General features: G+C 44.6%; 2 protein-coding genes across 2 annotated transcripts; one reads left to right on the plus strand and one right to left on the minus strand.

The window, feature by feature from the left end:
- Nucleotides 1-120: 120 nt before the first annotated feature.
- On the minus strand, nt 121-5,069 carry si:ch211-218o21.4 (actin-associated protein FAM107A). Its single transcript, XM_068340234.1, has 3 exons — nt 3,903-5,069; nt 3,128-3,269; nt 121-2,027 (listed from the first exon to the last, which is right to left on the minus strand). The coding sequence occupies exons 1-3, from the start codon at nt 4,061-4,063 to the stop codon at nt 1,911-1,913; spliced, it is 420 nt and encodes a 139-aa protein (XP_068196335.1). The 5' UTR covers nt 4,064-5,069; the 3' UTR covers nt 121-1,910.
- A 5,487-nt stretch (nt 5,070-10,556) lies between these two features.
- LOC137587582 (phospholipase A and acyltransferase 4-like) lies at nt 10,557-13,740 on the plus strand. Its single transcript, XM_068304095.1, has 4 exons — nt 10,557-10,631; nt 11,137-11,257; nt 12,874-13,172; nt 13,401-13,740. The coding sequence occupies exons 1-4, from the start codon at nt 10,614-10,616 to the stop codon at nt 13,482-13,484; spliced, it is 522 nt and encodes a 173-aa protein (XP_068160196.1). The 5' UTR covers nt 10,557-10,613; the 3' UTR covers nt 13,485-13,740.
- Nucleotides 13,741-13,894: the final 154 nt, after the last annotated feature.

A 13,894-nucleotide genomic window follows, 5' to 3' on the forward strand; every position in this document is an offset into this window, starting at 1 on the left:
CCTTCCCACAAAACCCAGGATTGATGGAGGGAGGGGTGACAGAAATAGTCTATAAATAGGAAACAACCGAATGCAGCCAACAATAGAGCTTCCCCGACAACAGCAGCGAGCCGGAGAAGCTCTGAGCTCCACGGTTCGTCACGGCTTCCCTACAAGGTCATGTGATCTCTACCCATCCCATGAAACACCTGTGACAGCATTCAGAGTACAGGAAGGAGTGTTCGGCTCAGGGTCTCCATGACAACCCAGAGGGTGATGTTCTTCAACCAGAACGACAAGGAGACCTCTGACCTGTGGTCATATCAGCCCACGTCCAATCAGGGCTCCGCAGGACAGCGTCACGGCGACGGCCTATTGGCCGCTTCCACCTATTCAGTAGAAACTCAGCCTCTCCATATAAGAACACGTGTGTCTTTGTTACCTTCTGTTACCTTCATACCTTCTGTGTGGCCCGAAACAGAGGAGTCAGAGGAGGAGTCAGAGTCAAGGGAGTCAGAGGAGTCTGAGACGGAGGAGTCTGAGACGGAGGAGTCTGAGACGGAGGAGTCAAAGGAGTCAGAGTCGGAGGAGGAGGAGGAGTCAGAGGAGGAGGAGGAGTCAGTCGGAGGAGGAGTCAGAGTCAGAGGAGGAGTCAGAGGAGGAGTCAGTCGGAGGAGGAGTCAGAGTCAGAGGAGGAGTCAGATGTCTGCATGACAACCTGCAGCGGAGCGGCTATTCTGATGAGTCCTTGACTAGAATAGATGTCCTCCACAGGACACAGGGTAACAACAGACTGACTGAAAGACAGACATCTGCTGGCCTGTTTGGCGTCTTATCAGGGGTGTACCCCGTGTCTCTCCCCGTCAGCTGATAGGCTCCAGCGTAACCAGTGACCCGGTAGATAAGTCGCTGAAGACCAGACATTACGAGGATGAAAGAATGAAACCAAGTTCTATCAGCTTTTGAGTTATTTTAATTTACATCATTTCTGATTCAGCCCACAAAGGGTCAATTATTTTGTTCTCAACAAATTCATCAATACATCAACTAAGTTTTGCAACTTGAATAATTCATTCATCAGGATCTGAATTAAGTGACATAAACTTTATGGCTTCAGTGAACGTGATGTAAACGTGTGTCTCAACACTCAGTGGATTCAGTGTTGAGGATTGTTTTATCACACATGACGGTTTCCCTCCAGACTGTCAGTCTATCCATCAGCTGACCGTAGACGTCGATCATTAACACTTTAATACATGTATATATACATCTACATCACATACATATATATATAATACAAAATATATAATTATATATACAATATATATAATTATATATACATATATACATATATACATATATATATACAGTATACACGCGTATATATACTGTATGTGTGTGTGTATATATATATATATAGTGCACCAACAATGCACAATACATAATATTCAGAGCAGCACATTGAAGGGTGTGCAGGTGGATAAAATGACATTTGGTACGTAGAAAACTAGGCATTAAAATGATAACAGTAAATAACAGCTCTGATGTTTGTAGCATCAGACAGAACCTTGAGCTTGATTTTAATGAAAAGTTTGTACAAAATAGTGAAGTCAATGTGTGTGAGATCTCTGTCATATTTTCTGGTGGGGTTTGCTTTACAAAGGGTCCTACGAGTTCGACCATCATAAGATTCTTCCGTGTCTCAATCCAGAAGCTGAATTAAAAAATAAAAATGGTTTAATTTGCTGAGATTATGAGGAAATAAAACAACGTTAACACATTTGACAGGTCAAAGATATATTTGAACCATGTATTGTAAAGCTACCCACACAACACACAACTATAAAATAATACTGTTTTACTGCCCTATGCCCGTCACATGAAGGGCAGGCCGGAGGTCGTTTCCATTGGCTGCGCTCCGCTGCAGCACCTCAAGCATTTGTAACCTTGTTCTGCAGAGCTGAGTGGATCTTTCTTAGGTTCTGTCGGACTCTAACAAACTCCATGAACTGGGCTTCTTCTTGTTCGTTCTGTTGTCCCTTCTCTCTCTGGAAAGAGAACAAAAGTATTACGTGTTGGTGTTTTGTGGAGATGGCTGAAGGAACCACTCCTGGATCATGGTTTGACAGAATGTACACAGTATATACTGGTCGACAAAACTCTTCCTACATAAAGTGGACTAATCTTCAGAGTGTTTTCTGGTCCCACAGATCAGGCTCAGAGCTACTGTCGTCATTGCTGTTGATTTTATCGTTCCATTCAGATGCTCTGATGCACGTAGCATCAGATGCTACTGTTTGCTGTATCTCCATGATTCTTATACTTGTGGTTGTTTCTGAGCAGCGCTCCGTCCCCCTTCCGTTTCCCTCCCTCCCATCTTGACTTCAGCCCACTTGGAGTCAGAATCTGTTCCAACACAGAGTTATGTTTTGTCAAATATACTTAATTTCAGAAAGTCAAGTAATTGTTTTGATCCAGAAACGTATTTTAAGTTAAATTTGCTTGTTTCTCTTCCCTTTTAAACAGTTTAGGTTAAAGCAGGGGCTGCATGGATTCCAGAGCAGTGGGTGTTCTCCAGAAGACGAGTCTTGGCTTCTCAAATCAATCTAGCAGGCAGCTGAGGCCCCGCCCACACGATGACGGATTTATTTAAAAACGCAGTTTTTTAAAAACGCATCGAAAACGATTCGTGTCCACACGACAGCGTTTTCAAAAAAGTCTCCGTCCACACGTAAACGCAGCAGTGCGCTTTGAAGACGGCTATAAGCATGCCAAACCATGTGGTGGCAGTATTGAGTCAAATTTTATCCAATAGGAATCCTCCGTATTTTGTTGTCACAACACACGGGCCCCTAAATATGACGTCACAGAGGTTTTCATCGCAGGCAAGACGTCAGCGTTTTTAGAAAGTCCCGGCGATTCGCCGTCCACACGACAACACAGACCCAGCGTTTTTAAATAAATCGGCCTCGGCCAGGGTTTTTAAAAATTATGTCTTCGTTCCGGATATCTGTGTTGTCGTGTGGACGGAGGCGTAAACGCAACAAAAAAGTTGCGTTTTTAAAAAATCCGTTATCGTGTGGACGGGGCCTAAGTTGATAAAAAGCTAATTTGCATAAAAGGTTGAATGCTCCACAGAATTTCTCACCTCTACTTGTCTCTGCTGGCGTCGGAGCAGAGCGTTCTCCAGGGGGGTCCTGCCCTGGACCCCCTCCTGCCGCTCAGTCTGGACCCTCTTCCTCCTCTCCAACACCTGCTGAAGTTCTGACCTGCTGCTCAGCACCAGGCCCCTAAAGCCGTGAAGGAGGAGCCAGAACCTCAGTTAGCACTGTGGGGGTCAGCTGACAGGCGGTGTACCTGAAGGTGTTCAGACACCTGTCAGAACTGGTTTGCTGGTTTGTTAAGCTCATATTTAAGAACACATCAGATCAGTTTGGATGGGGGGGGGATGCCTTCACAGCTTTATTTAAAAAGCGTCTGGATAGAATAGTGTTTTAAAACGCCACTGGAATTCAGGGTTACATGTCATGTGATCAGACATCAGTCCCTTTCTTTCCCTTCATCTTTTTCTGGATGGGATGCTCAGTGAATCTTTACTGTTCTTTGGGGGCTGGATTTGGAGGTGTCACACCTGAAGCTAATAATCACCATCATAATGAATAACCTTGGAGTCATGGGGGGTCAGAAGACAACAAAGCAAAGGCCACGTTGCTGTCAGAGCCCAGTGACTGCAGGTCGGTCTTCCTGTGAACGTATCACCTGACAGCAGGTGTTCGGTTCCTGTTTGAGGAAGACTCTCATGTATTCTTAATGGCCTCTCTTGGACTAAAGAAGCCCGGGAACATTTTCACATACTGGACCACCTTCATGTCCTCCTACAGAGGTATGAAACCGTCCTTGTTGCCCCACGGGGTGCCGCCTACCTCTTGTGCGCCAGCAGCAGCTCCTTGTGAAGCTCATTGTGAGTCTTGGAAGGCTTGACAGGGTTTGACTGACCTGAAGACGTTTCAGCTTTCATTCTGTGGTCTGACAGAGAAATCAAAGTAGGATTCCGTCGCTCAACAGTGAAAGATCCGTCATACATAGAAACTAGGGCTGTCACTTTAACGCGTTAATTAGATTAATTAATTACGCTGCACATTAACGTTCTATAAAAATCAACGAAATTAATCGCGACTGGCAAGTCAATGCGCAAACATTTTAAACTTGTCCCATTGAGGGACCCGTAGGCTGCAGTGACGTCACTTCCTACCTGCGCCACTAGTCAAAAGCAGAGCGACTGACAACAGAGATGGACGCGACACAGGAGAGCGAGGGAAGACCACTGGACCTTTGGGAGGAAAGTTTATTTCTAAAGAGAACAAAGACGGACTATCAACAAAAACGCAGTGATTCTGCCCCGTAGACCCTCCGTCAGTCTGCCCCAGGGCAGATGTGGCTACACACGTAGTTACCACCACCAGCAGGTATGAAGGAGGAGTGGATGAATAATGGATCCGATGGAAAGAGTCTTTGAGGGTCCAGAAAAGCGTTATAGAAATCTAAACCATTATTATTATTATTGTTATTATTATTATTGTTATTATTATTATTATTATTGTTATTATTATTATTGTTATTATTATTATTATTATTATTATTATTATTATTATTATTATTATTGTTATTATTATTATTATTATTATTATTATTATTATTATTATTATTGTTATTATTATTATTTGTACCTTTTGTAACAGAATCTCCACATCACTGAAGCAGCTCCAGACTAACGTATCATTTAAATGTAAAACACGTGAAGGACACAGAGTTGAACGTTATCTCACCCTTTAAAGGAAAAGCCTGTTGACATCTTACTATTTAGTTTCCTTATCTAGAGACATGTTCTACTATTCATTGTGAATTGCTGTATTGAGTCAGCTTTAGTATTCATTCTGATTGAGAGTCTGCTTCTGTGCCTGTTTGAGACTCAGATTATTTTATTTCTGAATTTTATTTAACTATTTGTATTGTATTTTTGAGAAACGCACCTGGTCTAACTGGTTTGCTCATGTGTTTGGCCTTTTTTTCTTTTGAATTTCATTTATAAAGCACACTTAACCAATAAAAATGTGGATTTCAAATCTTCTCGGTGTATTCTATTGATTAGTCATGAACTACAATTTTGTAATGTCCTAGAATTCAAATTCTTTATTTGGGGGCCTTTAGCAGGTATGAGATTAAAATGCGATTAATTAGGTTAATTAGTTACAAATCCTGTAATTACATTAATTTTTTTAATCGCCTGACAGCAGTAATAGAAACACAAGGAGGTGCACTGAGTATAATCTAATCACTGCCAGACAAGATATAGTCAGGCTACTGTTTCAGCCAGTCAAAATGTCATCTTACAGGACAGATTTCAACATTTCATCAAATATTATTCACTGACAAATTACATTATAAAAAACACAAATGATCAATAGTGGCAGAAAGTAAGGGGATGGGGTCATGATAAGATTGGCCTTTATAACCTTTTATTAGCATTTTTCAAGCTAACCAACTGTAAGTAGTATGAACCTTCACAACACTGTTGTGGTAAGATCAGTTCACTGCTAAACAGGTCGATCATTTTAAACTGAATTTAGTGAGCATCAGAAATTTATCCTATTGGTTCCATTAATAGACAACATAGATCTTAAGACAAAAACAACACTTTTTACCATTTGTCTTCTGTACATTTCCACATTTTAACTACTTAGGATCAACAAACTGTCCAATTAAGTGCATTTAGCACCGGCTGGAGAGGATGAGACGCTAACAGGTTCAGTTCCAGAAAGTAGTCAGACCCCGAAAACATTTCACTCTTATATTGCAGCCATTTGCTGTTGATTTATTGAAGCATTCAGATGCTTTGCAGTGACGCTCATGTCCTGAACACAGCTGCTGACCATTTGATGGAGATGGTTCTACACCTTCACTGGAGTCCAGCTGTATTTGGTTCTTCTGATTGGCCCTCACACCTCACAGTTTAGGCCAGAGCCAATGGCTGGACAGCTCAGAGACAGAAAGCAAAGGCAAAAACTTTTGTGCTGCTCTTCAGGCTCCTGGGAGCCTCCATAATCCTCACGGCTGGATTAGCTCTGGATTAAGGTGCTGCTGTCAAATACTGAGCAAAGGGTTTGGATACTGTAGCTGGGTGGTAGTTCACTTTTTCTTTTTAATTAATCAACAAAAATGTCAATAATTCTGTGTTCTTCTGTCCTCATGGGTCATGGTGTGTAATCAGGAAAAGTGAACTTCAATGATGATTTGAGCCGATGGCTGCATTATAAGAGTGAAGATTTAAGGGGGGGTGAATATTTTCCGTACTGTAGATTACAGTTTGTCATTAATCCAACACACGATTCCTCACTAGTGCAGCTGTGTTTGTGCTCCGTCTAAAGACGTCTGTCACTGAGGACGGCTGCTTTTCCTCTAACCTCTACTTTTTATGCTAAGCTAGGCTAACTGCTGTGTGCGACTGAACCAAACGCTGCACTGACCTGCTCTGTGTGGAGTGCCGTTAGTACCAGGGGCCGGGTCGGGCCCCCCGTGACAGGAGCCGCTCACAGACATGGTGTCCCTGGTGTGAGCTGAGGCATTTGTACCAGGGATGGGGCAGTTTGGAGTCTGTGGGAGAGGCAACAACGACGGTTCTCAGTGCAGGGAACATCTGGAAGGAGGGAGGCCCCTGAGGGCCCGGCGTGGAGCCGCGGCTCCAGCAGGACGCCCAGTGTCTCCAGGGGCCGGAGGAACAAAGACGACGACAAACGTCTGCATCAGCAGAACAGACAGGATGAAATACAACGCAGGGCAGACGGGACATGAGAGGCACAGGAGACGAGAAGAGGCACAGGAGACGAGGAGAGGCACAGGAGACGAGGAGAGGCACAGGAGACGAGAAGAGGCACAGGAGACGACAGTCACAGGAGACGAGAAGAGGCACAGGAGATGAGGAGAGGCACAGGAGACGAGGAGAGGCACAGGAGACGAGAAGAGGCACAGGAGACGACAGTCACAGGAGACGAGAAGAGGCACAGGAAACGAGAAGAGGCACAGGAGACAAGAAGAGGCACAGGAGATGAGGAGAGGCACAGGAGACGAGAAGAGGCACAGGAGACAACAGTCACAGGAGACGAGAAGAGGCACAAAGACGAGAGTCATAGGAGACGAGAAGAGGCACAGGAGACGAGAAGAGTCACAGTAGACGAGGAGAGGCACAGGAGACGACAGTCACAGGAGATGAGAAGAGGCACAGGAGACGAGAGTCACAGGAGACGAGAAGAGGCACAGGAGACGAGAAGAGGCACAGGAGACGAGAAGAGGCACAGGAGACGAGGAGAGGCACAGGAGACGAAGAAAGGCACAGGAGACGAGAAGAGGCATAGGAGACGAGAAGAGGCACAGGACACAAGGAGAGGCACAGGAGATGAGGAGAGGCACAGGAGACGAGGAGAGGCACAGGAGACGAGGAGAGGCACAGGAGACGACAGTCACAGGAGACGAGAAGAGGCACAGGAGACGAGGAGAGGCACAGGAGACGAGGAGAGGCACAGGAGACGAGAAGAGGCACAGGAGACGACAGTCACAGGAGACAAGAAGAGGCACAGGAGACGAGAAGAGGCACAGGAGACGAGGAGAGGCACAGTAGATGAGGAGAGGCACAGGACACGAGGAGAGGCACAGGAGACGAGGAGAGGCACAGGAGACGAGGAGAGTCACAGGAGACGAGAAGAGTCACAGGAGATGAAGAGAGGGACAGGAGACGAGGAGAGGCACAGGAGACAAGGAGAGGCACAGGAGACGAGGAGAGGCGCAGGAGACGGGGAGAGGCACAGGAGACGAGGAGAGTCACAGGAGACGAGGAGAGGTGAACTGACCCCTCCCACTGTCAGTTCATACTCACATTTTTTGCCTGACACAGGGCTTTAGCCCCCTACTCTCCGGTCAGTCCAGGACAAAGTGGACTGAGCTACTGCCCCCCCATTATTATTAATATTATTATTATAACTGTAATAACAGACTGCTACAGACTCTTGTTGACTTGAAATGCTGAAATTTAAAAAACTCACAGCTGCAGGAGTCAAACACCTCCTAAAGCGATTAGTGGAGCACCTTGGCTCACTCACTGCCTGTTAGAACATAGAACACACTGGCTCCACTTCCTGATAGAACATAGAACACAGAGGTTCCACTTCCTGATAGAACATAGAACACACTGGCTACACTGCTTTGGTGAAACAGATTGAAGAGCCTCCTGTTCACACCCAAACATTTGAGTCTCCTTCAGACAAACACTCTGGTCTGAGCTTTTTAAATGCAGCATCACTGTTCCTCTTCCAGTTTCATTTGCTGTCTCTAAGTATTTCTGTGTTCCCACCCTTTCAGGTGGCTGATTTTTGATGACCACTGGAAAAACCTTTTTTCTCCTTCTAAACTCAATTATTCAATCAATTAATCAACTTTTCTTTGTAAAGCACTCTATCACATCAACAGACATTTCAAGGTGTTTTACATATTTAACTCCAGTGTTTTCGACACACTGAGCTGTAAACAGTGTGAAAAGTGAGCATCGCACCAACTAACAACACAGCTCGTTTCATCTCAATAAAATTACTCAAGAGAATCAGTAAAACCAGTTTTGTTGACAGAGACATGCAGTGCGTTACTGTACTAAACTAAATGAAGTTACATAATGAATGATAAAAAGCTGGCACGACAATTCCCATAACATTCATTCTGTGATCAGGTGTCCTGTTGACCTTCACAGAGGTCACGACACACCTGAGGACTGTACTGGTTAGAGACGCCATCAGCTGTTACGAAGTGCCGCTTTGACTTGATGTCAGGTCATTTTAGTAAAATACAGAAGGGCTCGTCCTACCTGTGCTGCGCTGGTGGTCCTTCATATGAAGCCTAGACAGACAGCGATACGACTGAGAGCACTGTTACCTGAGAGCCCTGAATGTTGCTCTCATTTAGTGTCCGGTCCCTCTTGGGACCGGACGCTGGAATCACGTAACTATGGTAACCGGTATCAATGATCAAATAGAAAAACTAAAAACTCTTGCACCAAAGTCATGCAGTTGGATGGTTTGTTGGTAGGGGTGAATTGACAGGTCTGAGTAGGTCAGTTAGTTGATCTGGGTTTTTTGTTCAGAATTATGCTAAATATTCATGAAACTTGGTCAGATTTTATTCACATATTTCAATACAGGGATGGTGCAGTGATGCAGTGGGTAGCGCTGTCGTCTGACAGTTGGTTCCGGGTATAAGTCCTTTCTGCATGGAATTTGTATGTCTCCCTGTATGTGGGTTCTCTCCAGGTTCTACCACTTCCTCTCACATCTAAAAACACGCACTTCAAGAAGATTGGTCGGTTCCAAGTTGTGCAAAGGTGTGAGTGTTTGTGAGTGGTTGTTCATCTTTTGTTTCTCTGCGATGCTTTTAGTGTACAGGAAGGGTTAGTATGTTGAGGAAAGATTAGTATGTTCAGGAAGGGTTAGTATGTTCAGGAAAGATTAGTATGTTCAGGAAGGGTTAGTATGTTCAAGAAGGGTTTGTATGTTCAGGAAGGATTTGTATGTTCAGGAAGGTTTAATATGTTCAGGAAAGATTAGTATGTTCAGGAAGGTTTAGTATGTTTAGGAAGGTTTAGTATGTTCAGGAAGGTTTAGTATGTTCAGGAAGGGTTTGTATGTTCAGGAAGGTTTAGTATGTTCAGGAAGGTTTAGTATGTTCGGGAAGGTTTAGTATGTTCAGGAAGGCTTAGTATGTTCAGGAAGGCTTAGTATGTTCAGGAAGGGTTAGTATGTTCAGGAAGGGTTAGTTTGTTCAGGAAGGGTCTGTGTGTTCCCTGGAGGGCTGGTTCCAGGGATGTTGTTGGTGGGACACCAGAACACCAAGCATGATGGAGTTTGAAATGCAAACTGTGACCTTTAGCACACAGTTCCTCACTGCTAGCCCTAATGCAGCAGAAATGACACTGACCCTCTAATAAAGACCACCTGGAGCTCAGAACTCAAACCCTTAAACTTTACCTGGATTCCTGGAATCACGTTTATCTGCTTTCTTTCTGAGGGACATCATTAGATGGATGTTAATGTGTGGGTTCAGCAGGAAGCTGAAACATACAACCCGTCACACAGCCAATCCAGTGAGAGTGACTAGGATGGTTGGTAGGACCACCCATCACACCTCCAGAGGATACAGGACACCACTGCACATGAACTAACTTTCATGATTGCAGCACACCTTGGTGCTTCCTCTTCCTCAGTTTTCATTTGTCTCCTTATGTCTGCCTGGGGTTTCTCTGGGTTCTCCAGCTTCCGTCCACAGCCCAGAAAACATTCAACAGTGAAGTGGTGGCTAAAATGTGTGTAGGTTGGAATCACTTATCAATACTTCCCGTTCAGCCTCTCCAATTCACAATTAGAATTTCTTTAAATGTTCCAGACTAAAAAGTAAAATTGTGATGCTTATAAATATGTGAATTGTGTTCTAGCCAATCAGAGTTTGTCTTTTCCAAGCAACAGTCAAACCACATTCTCACACACACCCTGTAAAGGTAGATTAACGCCACAGTTCTCACACTCGCTTAGCAAGAGACGGTCATGGACTACCAGGGTCAGGTAAGAAACTACAACACACACACCTCCACTTTATCTCCCGATAGAACCGGTTATCGTTTCACAACCTGAAAGTCAATTCTCCTGCAGAGTTAATCAATCTCCTTATTAATATGTAGCATAACATGTCACATGTTACCAGCAAAGTAAATCAGAAAGGAATGAGAGAACATGCTACTATCTCTCAAATATATGAATTACGCCACATTTTTACACCAATTTGTTATGGCATGAATTTTAATTCTTAAAACTGAATTAATTTGATTACTGTATATCAATGTGGTCGTTCAGCCTCTGTGAGAACACTGGTAGATTTAAATGTGAGTGCATGCAGCTGTGATCCATTGTGCGGGTGTTGACCAGGTGCAGGTGTTGTTGCTCCGCCGTGAGCTGACAGTAATGCAGCTAAACCTGCTCTCGGGCCCTCAGGGAAGGGCCCGGCTGGAGACGGGGCTAAAAGACTGCTTTTATTTACTGCTTACTGCTATGTGTGTCACTGTGATTGCAGATTGACGAAATTGTGTCCACTGCCAAATGTGGAGACTTAATTGAATTCTCTTATCCCATTGGATACTCACACTGGGCCGTGTACGATGAAGATGGACATGTGTTCCACTTTGCTCCTGCAGGTGAGGATAATATCTAATGCGTTCCAGAGAGTGAGGGGGAGGGCTAAAAACAAAACGCAACTGACGTATGAGACAGAAAACCAATCCACCAGACTTGGACTTGAAGACGTTCTGACGTAGGGATGGGATGCTGAGCGATTTCAGGAGGGGTTGTGATGCAAAGTGGCTTCAATGGTGAATGTCCTCCTGTAGATACATCACGTGTAGTGATGGGGAGGAACTCTTTTCTTATCAGATGCTCTGTGGCTACCTCAGCCTATACCATGAATGCTTATTTATTGAAGGGATTCTGAATGAATTTAGGACCTGAAAGTTACTCCTGACTTGAATTAACCAAACAAATCAGTTGCCTACATGTGAGATCAAGCTAATCCAAACAGACACCCACCCACACACACACACACACACCTATGTGTGTTTTTAATGTGTGTCTAATTCACTTTATTTTTACATTTAAATTTATTTTCCCAAAAGATTCTCTGAAACTCAATCAATAAAATTAATGTCATGCAGCCCAGACAGATCAGTGAGCCACACTGTGAGAGAACCTGTTCACACACGTCTGGTATAAGTCCTATTATCCAACATGTGTGTGGGTACACACACACACACACACACACACACACACACACACACACACACACACACACACACACACACACACACACACACACACAACACACACACCTATATGTGTTTTTAATGCACTGGATCAGGTGTAATGCAGAACATTTGGGACTCAGTTGCTGTGACTCCGTCGTGCTGCAGGACAGTGAGATGGTTGCTGGGATGGCGTTGGGTTGGTGCTGGGGTGGTGTTGGGGTGGAGTTGGGGTGGCATTGGGATGACATTGGGGTGGTGTTGGGGTGACGTTGGGGTGGCGTTGGGGTGGTGTTGGGGTGGAGTTGGGGTGGCATTGGGATGACATTGGGGTGGTGTTGGGGTGACGTTGGGGTGAAGTTGGGGTGGCGTTGGGGTGAAGTTGGGATGAAGTTGGGGTGGCGTTGGGGTGAAGTTGGGGTGGTGTTGGGGTGAAGTTGGGGTGGTGTTGGGATGGCGTTGGGGTGGTGTTGGGATGGCGTTGGGGTGGCGTTGGAATGAAGTTGGGGTGGCGTTGGGGTGAAGTTGGGGATGCATTGGGGTGAAGTTGGGGTGGTGTTGGGATGGCGTTGGGGTGACGTTGGGGTGGCGTTGGGGTGAAGTTGGGATGAAGTTGGGGTGGCGTTGGGGTGAAGTTGGGGTGGTGTTGGGGTGAAGTTGGGGTGGTGTTGGGATGGCGTTGGGGTGGTGTTGGGATGGCGTTGGGGTGGCGTTGGAATGAAGTTGGGGTGGCGTTGGGGTGAAGTTGGGGATGCATTGGGGTGAAGTTGGGGTGGTGTTGGGATGGCGTTGGGGTGACGTTGGGATGAAGTTGGGGTGAAGTTGGGGTGGCGTTTGGGTGGTGTTGGGATGGTTTTGGGGTGGTTTTGAGGTGGTGTTGGGGTAGCTTTGGGGTGAAGTTGGGGTGGTGTTGGGATCTCCTAACTGAAATAGTGTTCATGTTCCTCAGACGCTGAAACTTGACAGTTGAAACTTAAGAGTTGTGCTTGTTTAAAGACACGATTTCCTGTTCTTAGATGAAGGGACACTCATGGCCAACATACGTTACTACCTGCAAACATGGTTCCCTGTTTGTGGGGACCTTCTCCTCGGACAAACCAAGATCCGCCGCGTTCCCATTGGTGAAGTGACCATTCCCGACGGGGCCCACGTCATGATCAGTAACACCCGCCACGCCTTCAAGCCTTCAGCTCCTGAGGACATCATGCGGCGGCGTGACGCCCTTCTTGATCAGGAGTTCTCGTACCATCTTTTAACTCTCAACTGTGAGCACTTTGCAACTTTTGTGCGCTATGGAAAAGCCACATGCAATCAGGTATAATCCTTTAACATATTAAACCTTTTTATTTATTTATTTTAAAAAAATATTCCTACTACTTATTTTTGGAGTTAGGGTGAATTATCTATCATTCTACTTATTTTTGCAAGATCTAATAAATGTGTTTCTATCTAAACATATTTATGCTATTTCCTTTAGCAGCTTGCTGATTACATCCATTGATGATCATAAATTAAATGATTTCTTTCCTCTCTTGTCTGATAGATTCCTACGAGGAAAAAGAATTTGGAATGTGAGGAGGCGACCACAACCTTCAATAAAATCGTTGAGGGCAAAGAAGCTGATTGACACCTTTTTCATTTTGCCTGCTGACTACTACATTAACGTTGACATTAACTCAACATTAATGTGGTAGTTAACATGCTGATTAACAGGTCAGCAACCAGCAGTATGAGAAAGAAGAACACATAGTATAAACAATTTGTTTTGCTGTATCTATGGTGTGAGAAATATGTAGAATGGACCTATAATTAACGTTTATACAAAAATTTCTTTATGGAAATATGTACATGTGGTTTTGTAAGATACCAAGTAAAATTCTATTCCCAAATGTGGTACTCTTGTTTTCTCCAAACAACAAAGCAAAAATAGAAAATGATGGTAAGTTAATGGATAATCATTATGAAGGGATTTATTACATGTTGACACTAAGCTGCTGTGCTGAGAGATAATCACGTCATTATTCAGATTAAATGAAA

This window comes from Antennarius striatus, chromosome 2, assembly GCF_040054535.1.
Source record: "Antennarius striatus isolate MH-2024 chromosome 2, ASM4005453v1, whole genome shotgun sequence".
In the NCBI taxonomy this organism is placed as follows: domain Eukaryota; kingdom Metazoa; phylum Chordata; class Actinopteri; order Lophiiformes; family Antennariidae; genus Antennarius; species Antennarius striatus.